General features: G+C 33.1%; 1 protein-coding gene across 1 annotated transcript; it reads right to left on the bottom strand.

Moving 5' to 3' along the window:
- Positions 1–1,706: 1,706 nt before the first annotated feature.
- Positions 1,707–6,790, bottom strand: LOC130975672 (F-box/FBD/LRR-repeat protein At4g26340-like). Its single transcript, XM_057900427.1, has 4 exons — positions 6,104–6,790; positions 5,344–5,493; positions 5,159–5,252; positions 1,707–1,825 (listed from the first exon to the last, which is right to left on the bottom strand). The coding sequence occupies exons 1-4, from the start codon at positions 6,788–6,790 to the stop codon at positions 1,707–1,709; spliced, it is 1,050 nt and encodes a 349-aa protein (XP_057756410.1).
- Positions 6,791–12,641: the final 5,851 nt, after the last annotated feature.

Raw genomic sequence — 12,641 nt, 5'->3', positions numbered from 1 at the left:
ATAAGCATATAGAGATGCTGTATGGCTCAAGGACGCCTGCTTTCCCACTGCTTCTACTCAATCCTTCTTACTCCTTTCCATGGCAAGCTGTGTATAGGGGTTCACCATCAGCGGTGGCTACTTTCAATCCTCTCGGGAAAATATCATATGCGGCTGTCACTCGCACAGCTAATCATCTGGAGGCATCACCCATGGTTGATGGCTACATCCCATCCTCGCAGTGAAAACTAATGCTCACGCACTCTGTCACAGTACGGCTAATCACTGGTTGGTTCCCGCGCCTACTGGAATAGAATCCCTTGATTCTTTTGCGTCTGTCACTAACGCCCAGTACTTGCAAGTTTGAAGCACGTCACAGTCATTCATTACCGGAATCCTACTCGGAATACCACAGACAAGGTGAGACTTTCCGGATTCCCAGGATCCTACTCGGAATACCACAGATAAGGTTAGACTTTCCGGATCCTCATAAATGCCGCCATCTATCTAGCTTATACCACGAAGATTCTGTTGGGGAATCTAAGAGATACACACTCAAGCTCTGTTGCATGTAGAACGGAAGTGGTTGTCAATCACCCGCGTTCATAAGTGAGAATGATAATGAGGGTTATCTAACTCATCACATTCATCATGTTCTTGGGTACAAATGAATATCTTGAAATAAGAATAAGAGAGATTTGAATAAAAGAAAATAGAACTTCATTAATACTTGAGGTACAGCAGAGCTCCACACCCTTAATCTATGGTGTGCAGAAACTCCACCGTTGAAAATACATAAGTGAAAGAGGTTCAGGCATGGCCGAATGGCCAGCCCTCTCCATGATCAAGTGACCGAATGAATAAAGAGTTAAAGTGGTCAAAAGATGGTCAAAAGATTAGTAAATCATCCTATTTATAATAAACTAGCTCCTAGGGTTTACATGAGTAAGTAATTGATGCATAAATCCACTTCCGGGGCCCACTTGGTGTATGTTTGGGCTGAGCTTGATCAATCCACGAGCTGAGGCTTCTCTTGGAGTTGAACTTCGAGTTATGACGTGTTTTGGGCGTTCAACTCCGGATCATGACGTTTTTCTGGCGTTTAACTCCAGACAGCAGCATGTACTTGGCGTTCAACGCCAAGTTACGTCGTCATTCTTCGAATAAAGTATGGACTATTATATATTGCTGGAAAGCCCTGGATGTCTACTTTCCAACGCCGTTGAGAGCGCGCCAATTGGAGTTCTGTAGCTCCAGAAAATCCATTTCGAGTGCAGGGAGGTCAGAATCCAACAGCATCAGCAGTCCTTTTGTCAGCCTTTTTCAGAGTTTTGCTCAAATCCCTCAATTTCAGTCAGAATTTACCTGAAATCACAGAAAAACACACAAACTCATAGTAAAGTCCAGAAATGTGAATTTAACATAAAAACTAAGGAAAACATCCCTAAAAGTAGCTTGAACTTACTAAAAACTACCTAAAAACAATGCCAAAAAGCGTATAAATTATCCGCTCATCAGTTCACTGCCACCACACGCTTGCTTCCGTTGTCGCGCCTCTCACTGAATCCACCACATCGTATGCTCGCAAATCGCATCTCCTCTAGATACACTACATCGTGTGCTCTCGCCATATTTATCGCATGCTCGCATCTCGTCGCACCTCCTCCACTAGATGTCCCTCGTGTGCTCGTTTCTAGCTGTCTTGCTCCCACTGTTTCGTATTCTGCTCATCTGCCATCATTGCACCCAACGCCTAGTGAATGCTCGCGTCTCACCACGTCTCCATCCTTCCCTCGCCTCTCTTCTACGGATGTTGATACCTGCACTGCATTGCTCAATTCTGCAGCTACAACAACCGTCAACATGTAAATATTTTTTAATTATTCTAATATTCTATATTAATTTTTAATAGTTGATTCATTGATTAGAATATGATTTAAGAATATGATTAGAATATGGAATAGGTTAAACTTAAAATGTTTAAATGGTTGAAATGTTATTGTTAATTTTATTGTTGAATTAGGTTAGAAATTGGATTTGCTAACTAAGTGACTATGAATATGCTGATTTTGTTAATTGTTGAATTGGGTTTGCTGATTATGAATATGAATTGATTGCTCTTAACTCGAGAAATTGAACAAGATAATGAAATACGTGGTTCAAATGCCAATCTAAATGCTAGTGCATCTTTTACTTTGTCAAAACATAAGGATAATAAAGTGGTATATCTTATTTACTATTCTGACTGTCAGTAAAATTGTGAATCTGAATGGTGTAGCATATTGTGATATTGTCTTTAAAACTTAAGCTACTATGCTTTCGCAATTGTACTAGTGAATTGAGATTATATGAGCAATTGCTCATTTTAAACGATTGAAATTATTTAAATACAATATTTTTCTCATAATTATAATTAACTACTTTTGTTATTTCACTCTTAGGAGTAGAAGATAAGTTCTGATCCTCAAGATAAATATCCTATTGACAGTGAAGTCCAAGCTATCTGTAGTGAAGATGGGGAATGGTATATTCAGCAATTAATTTCTTTCGATGCTTTGTTAGAAGCTGAGCGAGTTATTGAAGCTATAAAGTAGGCTATCAAACAAAAAGTTGCATAAGCGGCAACTATTGATGTCCAATCACTAAGTTTACTAGCAAAGCTTTGTATAGAACTGGATGACCCTTAGGATGTGGTAAGTTATTTAATAAGATTATCATTACCTAATGTTTCCTCTTTATCTATAAAATTTATTAGTTTGTATACATAAAATGCTTGCTACCAGTATTAACGGTGTGTTTAAACCGCTTTTGCTATCTAGATAATCTTGAGTTTGTCTCTTGCTCTCTCTCTGCCACTTCTGATAATTATTTTCTGAATGACTACCAGATCGTACTTAATTTCTAACTCCATTTTTCTTCTAATTATTATTTTACAAAAATTGAAACAAAAAAAATTATAATTTTTACTTACTATATTCATGGATTCTGTGTGTGTTGTGCTCCGTCGTCTTCAGTCTTTTCGTCGTTCATGTCGCTGTGCCAGTCGTGATGCTTCATCTCTTTCAGTCTCTGCACTTCCATCTTCCATGGAATCTAGGTATGATTTGTTCGTTCTTTGTTCTAATTCCTTGTTTGTTATTATTTTTAAAATTTTCAAGCCTTAAGATTTTTATTTATTAAATTCTGTTTGTAAACTGTGTTTACTTGCTGACACTTGTAAATTCTTTGTTTTGGTTTCTTAGGAATTTTTTTACTTTTGTTTGTAAATTTTTTTATTTGTTGAAATTTGTTGTTATATCATTAAATATTTTACCTTCCAGTTTTAAATTAGTTATTTAATATGCATGAATTATATATTAATTTTTAAATAATTTTTTTTAAAAATTTAAAATTTAAATTTACTGTCAAATTTACTATTAGTTAAAACTATAGTAGTTGTTAGTTTAATTATTAATTAATAATATATTACTGTCGAATTTATCGAAAAAATTCAATAATAAAAATTATCAGCAAAAATATTCTAATGATAATTAATTACAACTAAAAAAATTTGATAATAAATAATCAATAATAAAATTTATACCGTCGAATTTATTATGACGATAATTATTACGATGGATTTATTCTGATTTTGGTGTTCAAGAAGCTGATGTCAAAAACATCTTTTACCTGTGGGAAGTTGATGCTGCCGATAAACTATATGAAGCAACAACGACAAAGTTTTGGATAGTAAGTGGAATGGTTATAACTCTTTCTTTTCACACCATCCCATTTTATTTATTTTCTTTTATATGTTTCTAAAGAAGGGTATTATAATTTGCAGTGACAAGATGTTTTACATCTGGCATAGCTACTTCTTACGAGGGATACTATGCGAAAAACGGGTCAATATTATTAAAGGAACAGCCAATTCTAATGGAAAGGTAATGGGATTTTCTTTTAAATTTTAAATTTAAGTTTGACATGATTTTGGGTTTTCTTGTGCACTAATTTTGAAAAAGATTCTTTTTAATAATATTTTTTAAAAATATTTTTATAAAAATAAAAATAATTTTATATTTAAATATTTAATATAAATTTTTTTATTTATTAATTATGTTTGCATAAAATAAGATAAAATATTTTTTGTTTATTTATTATATAAAAAATATCTATTTTTAAAAGATATAAATTGTAATTTTTTAAAAAATATTTTTTATTTTTTTAGTATTTTTATTTTTATTATTAAAAATTTATTAAATACATTAAAAAAATTTAAAAAATCTTTTTTATTAATTTTTTTTATTAATTTAATGATATCCAAACAAATATTTTAATTTACCATTCACGTAAAAAAAAGTAAAACTAAAGGATGGAAGAGTCCAAGAAGCTAATAATCTAATATCATTGTTGTTGGTGTTGGAGGAAGGCCACAAACAGCCTTATTTTAAGGGACATGTTGAAAAAGAAAAGGGTGGAATAAGGTTAATCATAAGGCTAATTCTATAGTGTCTATGATTTGGTGCCTAAATTTTGTCTAACTTTTTTTTTTGTAGTAAATTTTAAATTTTTAAAAATTATTTATTTTTATATCTTTTAAATTAAATATTAATTTTTAACTCTTTTTAATAAATAGACACCATATTTTAAGTACCATAGCATTCACCCATAGCATTCACCTAATCATAAATTCTGCAAAGCCATCTCAGTCTAGAAATAGTTATAGTTTAGTGGTTTTTTTATAATCCATTTTTTTCAGAAAGAACTACACCCTTCGGCAGATTATGGCTATTACTCAATTCTACACCTTTTAACGATTTAGTTCAATTTTAAAATTACTACCCTTATAGTGATTTCTATAAATATATAAATATTACAAATACGTTTACAATATTAAAAATTTTGGATTCCAAACAATTTAATTAAGTAACTTGTGCTAATTAAAATTCTTTAAACATGAAACAAATAATGTTTATTGAAATCTTTTAAACATCACATGTCCGCATATAAATACCAGCTCCTCATGAAAAAATAAGTGAACAGCGTGTAGAGCTCCTTGAAATTAGAGACAAATACCTCAGCATTTTGAACTTAGCATCTATGTTTAAGAAGCTGGCACTACGTATCACCATTATCCGCAACACACTTGCGTTAAACATAATATATGATGCAAATCGAATATCCTTCCTTGACCACAAACCTTCCAGAACACAAACACTGAGCCTCGTGGAAACGCATTCAGGGACTAACAATTCTGATGAGCAAACAAATTCACTATCAATTGTACTAATTACCTGACAAATAAAGCAATAATTCATGAAATTAATTAAAACAGTTAAATCAAATTGGAAATAACGATATAATAGATAGTAGATACATACTCACCGTGGTATTTACAATAATGCTTAGAAATTGAAGCTTGGGACAATACTTGAGCAAACCTACCAACAAATGCCATTTACAAGAACATGTAACAAGCAGCCGCATTCGAATTAGATTATGAAAGGTGCATTCTGGAGTAGTAGGGAAGTCTGCCTGCACAAGTTACATATAAAAAAATAATATCATAAACGGGTAGAATTACAAGTTCACAGGTTACTATTTTACACTGGGAAATAATGTTCTTATATATATATATATATATATTTAAAACATAATTTGAAGCAAATCCTGACATTATCCCTTGTTAGAAAATTTATTCCAATTGAATCTCAATTTCTATCAAATAATAATAAAAGTACGTCAATTGCCAAGATATAACTGTATCAAGTTGCAATTTAATAATAGTGTATGCTATGTTAATATAGTGTATTCTTTTTTTTAACCAAGGAGCTCAACATAGAATTGGAGAAAAAAAATAAAAAAAACAATAACAGATTAACCACCTAACAACTTATCAAGCAACTAATATAAAGTATTCTCACCCGATAAAATATCATGATTCTCACATTTTAATTCAAATTTTAAAATAATTCAATCTTTATGAATTATTTTCTACATTTACCGCATGAATGGTCATTTATCAAAATAACGATTAGATCGTTAAGGCATCAAAATTAAACTCATAAAAATAAACTGGACAAAAACAAAAATTTTGACACCCCAGTGGTAGCAATGACATGATGCACTTGGAAAGAATTCATACCACGCAGATAGAGAGAAATTTGACGTTATAAAACTTGGCAATTGGAACCGAAACGCTCATAACATCTGCTTTGATCAAGTTGGGGAGGTTAAATTCCGTCACAAAGTGCCAAGCCTCCAGTTGACCGATCCGGAGATCCTCAAGAATTGGGCAGCCCGATAGCAGCATCTCCAAATACCGACTTTCCGTGAAACGAACTCCATCGTTAAGGTGCAAAAACTTCAGTGCAGGCAACGAAACACTCCGTACATTATCCACCGTTAATCCTCTTAGCGTCAGTGACACGAGTTTCGCGCTTGTGAGAGCCGTTGAAGGCAGCTTGACGGTAAGTGGCAGCGAAAGCTCCATGGTTTCAACGCAGTGTTGTATGGCAGTGTCGATCCAGAGATTTAGATCCCAAGGGGCGCAAGAGAGAGAAGATTGGCATTTAAGGCGGAAAGTTAGGATTGGCTGCGTCGCGTGTAGCCTAAGCATGAGTGCGTATGCGACGTTGGCAAAAGGATGGTAGTCTCCGATGTGAAGGTAGAGTGAGTCATCGAGATCGATGGCGGGGACGGAGTGCCAGATATTCCTCCACCTATTTGATAGAATGCTTGTGGCCACTGCTGTCTCGGATGGCACATAAGAAAGGATGTGACAAAGAAGAACATCAGGTAATGTGCTGATCCTGTCAATTCCTCCTCCCATTGTTTTTGTTTCCCTTAGATAAGCCAACGCACGTGTTTATATTTCACCAAGTAAACTGTTGAATCCCAAGCATCTTGCTTTTATGTTGATGGGATTGTGAGAAACTAAATAAACCGCCCAAACACAAAAATCTTTATCTTTAAAGATTAGCTCAGATTTATTTAAATTTTAAAATATTAAAATAAATTAAAATTAAATTAAATCTTTTTATCAATCCTAATAATAAGTTAAATTTAAATATAATTAAATAATTTTAAATTTAATATTAAATTGATGTCTTTCATTGAATTTAAAAGAAAATTTGATTTTTTGATGTTCCTAATTAATCTAATGTGCCTTTCAATTGTCAGCACTATTATTTTTGAAATGAACTCTTAATTTCTTTAACGTGACATAGTTAACAGGACAATAAAAATAGGATTAAAAGAAATAAAAAAATATATTTTAAAATTGTTTTATATGATACAAGAGTTTTTTTATTTATAGAGATATTATCAATTAATCTCATAAATATTCATCTGTTAATTATTAATTTTTAACTACTCAAAAATAAAAAAATAAAAAAAAGTATGTGCTGAAATAAAATGTGATAAGAATGAAGAAAAAATTTGGTCATGTATTTTGGACCTCTTTGTCATTTGGTTGTGCTTGAGCTGATGATTCATTTAATATGCCCTCCAAAAATTGGAGGATAAAATAAGTCAAAAATTCCCAATTTAGACAATTTATTGTGAAATGTTTGAGTTAGAAGTGGTTTAGTAAAGATGTCTGTCAATTGTTCTGACGAAGGAACTGGAAGCAACTTTATTTTGAGCTTTTTGTCGAACCAAGCGAGAATGAACTTCTAAGTATTTGGTGCGTTCATAAAAAATAGAATTGATTGCAATATGGAAGACATTCTGATTATCAAAGAATAAAACTGATGGCTTAATGCAATCGACACGGAAAACTGTAAAAGATTTAAAATTCATAACAACTCGTAAGTGGTATTGGCAAGAGCTCGATATTCAATTTTGGTGGATGATCTAGCCACTACTGTGGTTTGTTTCTTTGTCTTCCAAGACACTAAGGATTCTTTCAAAAAGAAGCAATAACCCGTTATAAACCGGCGAATAACTGAACAACCTGCCTAATTAGAATCACTGAAATCACTGGTTTAAAGAGTGAAATTTTGTGGAAAAAATAAACCTATGCCTAAATTATTTTTCAGATATCGTAGTACACGAATGACTGCTTTATGATGTGCTTGAGTAAGGGCAGCCATGAATTGGTTTAGCTGTAGGTGGCATAGGTAATATTCGGATGAGTTATAGTAAGATAGATTAATCGGCCAACAAGGTGGCGGTAGACAAATTGGTCATGTAAAGGAGAACTATCATCCTGATGAAACGGGTGGTGCTATATCCATTGGAACACAAGTGGGTTTGGCACCAAGTAAACCAGAATCTATCAATAAATCAAGACAGTACTTATGTTGAGACAAAGAAAGTCAACAAATCAAGATAGGATGATGTTGAGACAGAGAAATTTCACTAGTAGAATGAGTGATTTCAATCTCCAAAAAATACTTCAAGGTTCTAAAATCTTTTATTCTAAAATTAGCAGTATACATATCTCATTTTCCATAATCTTAAAAAATAAGCTATAGTTATAGACGGTCTGTTGATACCCACAAGATAAAAGAAGAACAGATAATTTTTCATACCACATTCTACTAGATTGTCGTAAACCATTCAAAGATTTGAGAAGCTTACAAAACTTGTTAGAATCCCGTGAATTGAGCACGAGAGGGAGATCCATGTAAACAGTTTCATTCAAATCCCATGTAAAAAAGTATTGTTGACATCAAACTGCTAAATAGGCCAATTCTTGATGGAAGCTAAAGCAAACACAATCTTGATAGTCGCCGATTTGACTACTGGTGAAAATGTTTTTAGGAAATCCACCCCTTTAATCTGTGTGAAACCTTTTGCCACTAAACGAATTTTGTAACGCTCAATTGAACCATTCGGTCATCATTTAATTTTATAGACCCATTTACACCCGATGGATTTCACATAAGGAGGGTAATCCTCCAAAATACATGTTTTGTTTAGTTTAAGAGTAATAATTTCATCTTTCATGGTTGTGCACCAATCAAAAAATTTATTAGCTTTTCGAAAAAATTTGGGCTCATGTTCAGAGTACAAGGATGAGAGAAAGTGACTGTATGTGAGGAGGTAAAAAAGAAAATGAGAGAAGAAATAGGATATCTAGAACTTGAATATAGAAAAAGTTTGTGGTGCATGAGAAGAGCTACAGACATAATCAAAAAGGTGAAATGGAGATCTGGTTGGCTGACTGTGGCAGAAAAGGGGGGTTGGGTGGAGGTTCATTTGGTTGTGTGACGGAATAAAGGGCTTCTTGGTTACAAAAGGGGGGGGGGGAATGGAGATTGATGGGGATGAGGTGGAAGTATTTCGATATTGGTAGGAGAGGTTGGAGAAGATGACGGCTGGGTAATAGAAGATGACGGAGGATAAGGGTGGCAACTGACAACACTACCCGAACTCATGGGTACCCATCCCATCCCCACCGCTTGAAGTGGATTTTTAATGAGCCGAGTTCTTGGGCGGAGCAGGGCATGATCGAATTTAGGTTAAATTCGCCCCTACCCGCCCTGGTATATATATATATATATATATATATATATATATAAAATAATTAGTAATATAATTAATAATATCGTATCATATTTAAATTTTTACTTTAATTTATGTTATGTATATAATGATGATTATATAAATTTAAAATTTAATTGTATTTGTTGGATTTTAATAATTATAGAGGCGGGTAGTGGCAAGGCGGGTACCTGCAGGGATGGGTTAGAATTTAACTTTTTACTACTCGCGGATAGAAGTGGGGTAGATTCGATGTGGGTTATTATAAGGCAGAGCGAGATCGAGTAGGACAAAAATCCGTTCCTATCCACCCTGTTGTCACCCTAATGGAGGAGAGAGGCTTTCGGTGGTGGGATTTTCTGGAATGTGAAGTGATGGAATGCTTGGAAGATATGCAAGAGGAGATGAAAAATCATGTGAAGGATGGAAGGATGGGTAAGTGAATGTGAATGGTCCGTTAGGGAGGTAAGGAGTATTTGTGGATAGTAGACTGATTGTGTTTGGGCTGGGCAAAACTTTTGAAAAATGTTGGGTTGTATCTTTGGTTAAAGGAAAATTGAGCTCATAAAAAATTATATTTTTGGATCCTAAAATTTTTTTCTCTTTTACAAAATAAATAATATATCATTTAAAACCATATTAATAACAAAAAAAATAGCTTTACGAGTTCTTTGATCAAATTTAGAATGATGACTCACAATATAGTAGAAATAAAGTATAAACAACCAAAAATTTTTAAGTCATTAAAATCTGGTTGTTTATTAAATAAAAGTTCAAAAGAAGTTTTAAAATTAATAATAGAAGATGAAACTCTATTTATTAAATACACTACATGATTGATTGCAAAAGACCAAAAATTAAGAGGGATGTTTGATTTAAACATAAGAGCACGGACAACATTTAAAATGTATTGGTGCTTGTGCTCGATCCTCCTATTTTGTTGGGGAGTTTCACGAAACTTTATTGATGAATAATACTTTTTGATGAGTAAAATTTACTAAAAAAAAAATCATGACCATTGTCAGAATGAAGAATTTTAATTTTTGATTCAAATTGAGTTTCTCCTAAAACAATAAAATTTTTATGTGTTGAGATACTTCACTTTTTTATTTTAACAAAATTACTCAAGTGAATCGGCTAAAATTATCAACAATAGTAAAAAAATATTTACGATATTTATAAAATTTTGTTGAAAAAGATCTCATATATCTAAATATAATAATTCAAATGCAACACTTGTTTTGTTTGTACTATTCACAAAAGAAAATTTTCTTTATTTAGAAAAATAACATACATCACAAGTTTAACTTGGTGTAAAAAAACAAAAAGATATTATTTATGTAAAATATTAAGATGTCGCCCAGAAACATGACCTAAACAGAAGTACCGTAGGTTTGAGGATATGATGGGTGTAATACTTGTGGCATTGATAGAGGCGATGGGTGGTGAATTATCGGTGAAAAAAACTTGATCAAAAATATACAATTCTTTCTTTAATCTACCCAAATTAATCATCTTCAAGCTGGTCAGATCCTACAAAAGACATGAATATTTTGAAAAAGTGAGCTCATATAAAAGTATGGAAGTGATTTTAGAGATAGAAATCAAATTAAAATAAAATTGTTGTAAATAAAGGACATTAGTGAGAATTAAAGAAGACGAAAATTGAACAACACTCCTATAAAAAGCTATAGCATGAGAATCATTAGGCATATGAATAATAATTGATTTAATTTTAAAATAAGAAATAAAGCAAAAAAAATATTTGATGCTATGTGATCAGTGACACTTAAATCAATTATCCAAGGATCAAAGAATTTAAAATTTAAGTATGTATTATGCAAAATAGAAAATGTATATGAAGAACATAAGAAATGACTACTCAATGTTGGGTTTGAAAAATGCCCAGTTTGAGTGGGGACAATGGCCTTTGTCTCATCCTTAACATATGAATGATAGTCTTCACCACTTTAAGCCAAAAGAGCCTTATGTTGTGTTGGGCTTAAATTCAAAACCGGATCTGAAAGAGAACTCGATGCAACCATCTCCTTTTGAACTTGACTGCTTGACGAGGATGGAGGTGTGATGGTGCTATTGATGGATGCAGTTCCTTTTCCGTTGAAGCGTGGCTTGCTTGGATACCTAGGATGCCCCGGCGGGTAGCCATGTTTGCCATAGCACGCGTCAATCGTGTGGCCTTGCCGCCCACAATAAGTGTAGAGTTCGGAAGAATTACTTCTGCGCCCGGTGCCGGTGGAAGCTAAGCCGCGACCTTGGCTGTATAAGGGGCGGCGAGGATCGATGGTAGTGGCAAGAATCTACTGGTTGGCTGTATTGATTTGTCTTTCATGTTGTATTACCAAAGCAAAACTTTGGTGACCGAAGGCAAAGGGTCTAGGAGCAGAATTTGTGATTTGACAACTGAAAATCGCTCGTCCAAACCTTTCAAGAAGCAGATAATGAAGTCTTGAAGGCGGTGGATCTTTGTCGGACAACTACAAGCAAGGAGAGGTCGAAAGCTTTTCAATTCCTCCCACAACATCTTTAAAGAAGTGTAAAATTATGTAACAGAGAGAGCACCTTTTTTAGGGCGTATACTTCCTCTTGGAACTCAGCAATATGCAGAAGATCTGATTGAGAAAAACGATCGTGGAAATCTTCTTTTCTCATTATTAAGAAAGGGTAATGAAGATAAAATGCAAGCTTGTTTTATAACAATCATAGTTAATCGTTGTTGTTTTAAAGTCAAATTATTCACCCGTCTAGTCAATATTTTTCCTTGTTTACTAATAAATCGACAAATTAAACTTATATTTTTATAATCAATTCGATTTCTCGATTGGATCGGGGGAAAACGTCTATGAAAATATTATTTGGATTTAAGAAAGAGTCACTTAGATTTATCCATGCTGCATATAAATCACTTATGTATTCCTCTGAATTATGTGTATCAATTATTGGAAATATTCCTCTAATGAACTCCTTGAGAACTTCTATAGTAAAAAAATTTATAGAATTGTAATCAATCAAATATTGGAAAGCCTGGTATTTATTATCGGTTAGAATTGGACCATAACGAAATTTTGGTCGCACTATAATATTAGATGGGGGAGGGAGATTAGAACTAGAGATTGATAGAAAAGTAAAGATATGGACTTGTATCAGTAGAAAACAGAAAATATCTATTCTAG

Source organism: Arachis stenosperma, chromosome 4 (genome assembly GCF_014773155.1).
Source record: "Arachis stenosperma cultivar V10309 chromosome 4, arast.V10309.gnm1.PFL2, whole genome shotgun sequence".
NCBI lineage: Eukaryota > Viridiplantae > Streptophyta > Magnoliopsida > Fabales > Fabaceae > Arachis > Arachis stenosperma.
This window is presented reverse-complemented; position numbering and strand designations above follow the sequence as displayed.

Excerpts from the sequence above, each read along its gene's own strand:
- LOC130975672 (XM_057900427.1), bottom strand. The coding sequence starts at position 6,790 with ATGGGAGGAGGAATTGACAGGATCAGCACATTACCTGATGTTCTTCTT. Across the intron at positions 5,253-5,343 it reads GCATTATTGTAAATACCACG|GTAATTAGTACAATTGATAG; the intron begins GTGAGTATGTAT and ends TTTATTTGTCAG. Across the intron at positions 1,826-5,158 it reads CAGTGTTTGTGTTCTGGAAG|CTGCAGAATTGAGCAATGCA; the intron begins GTTTGTGGTCAA and ends CGGTTGTTGTAG.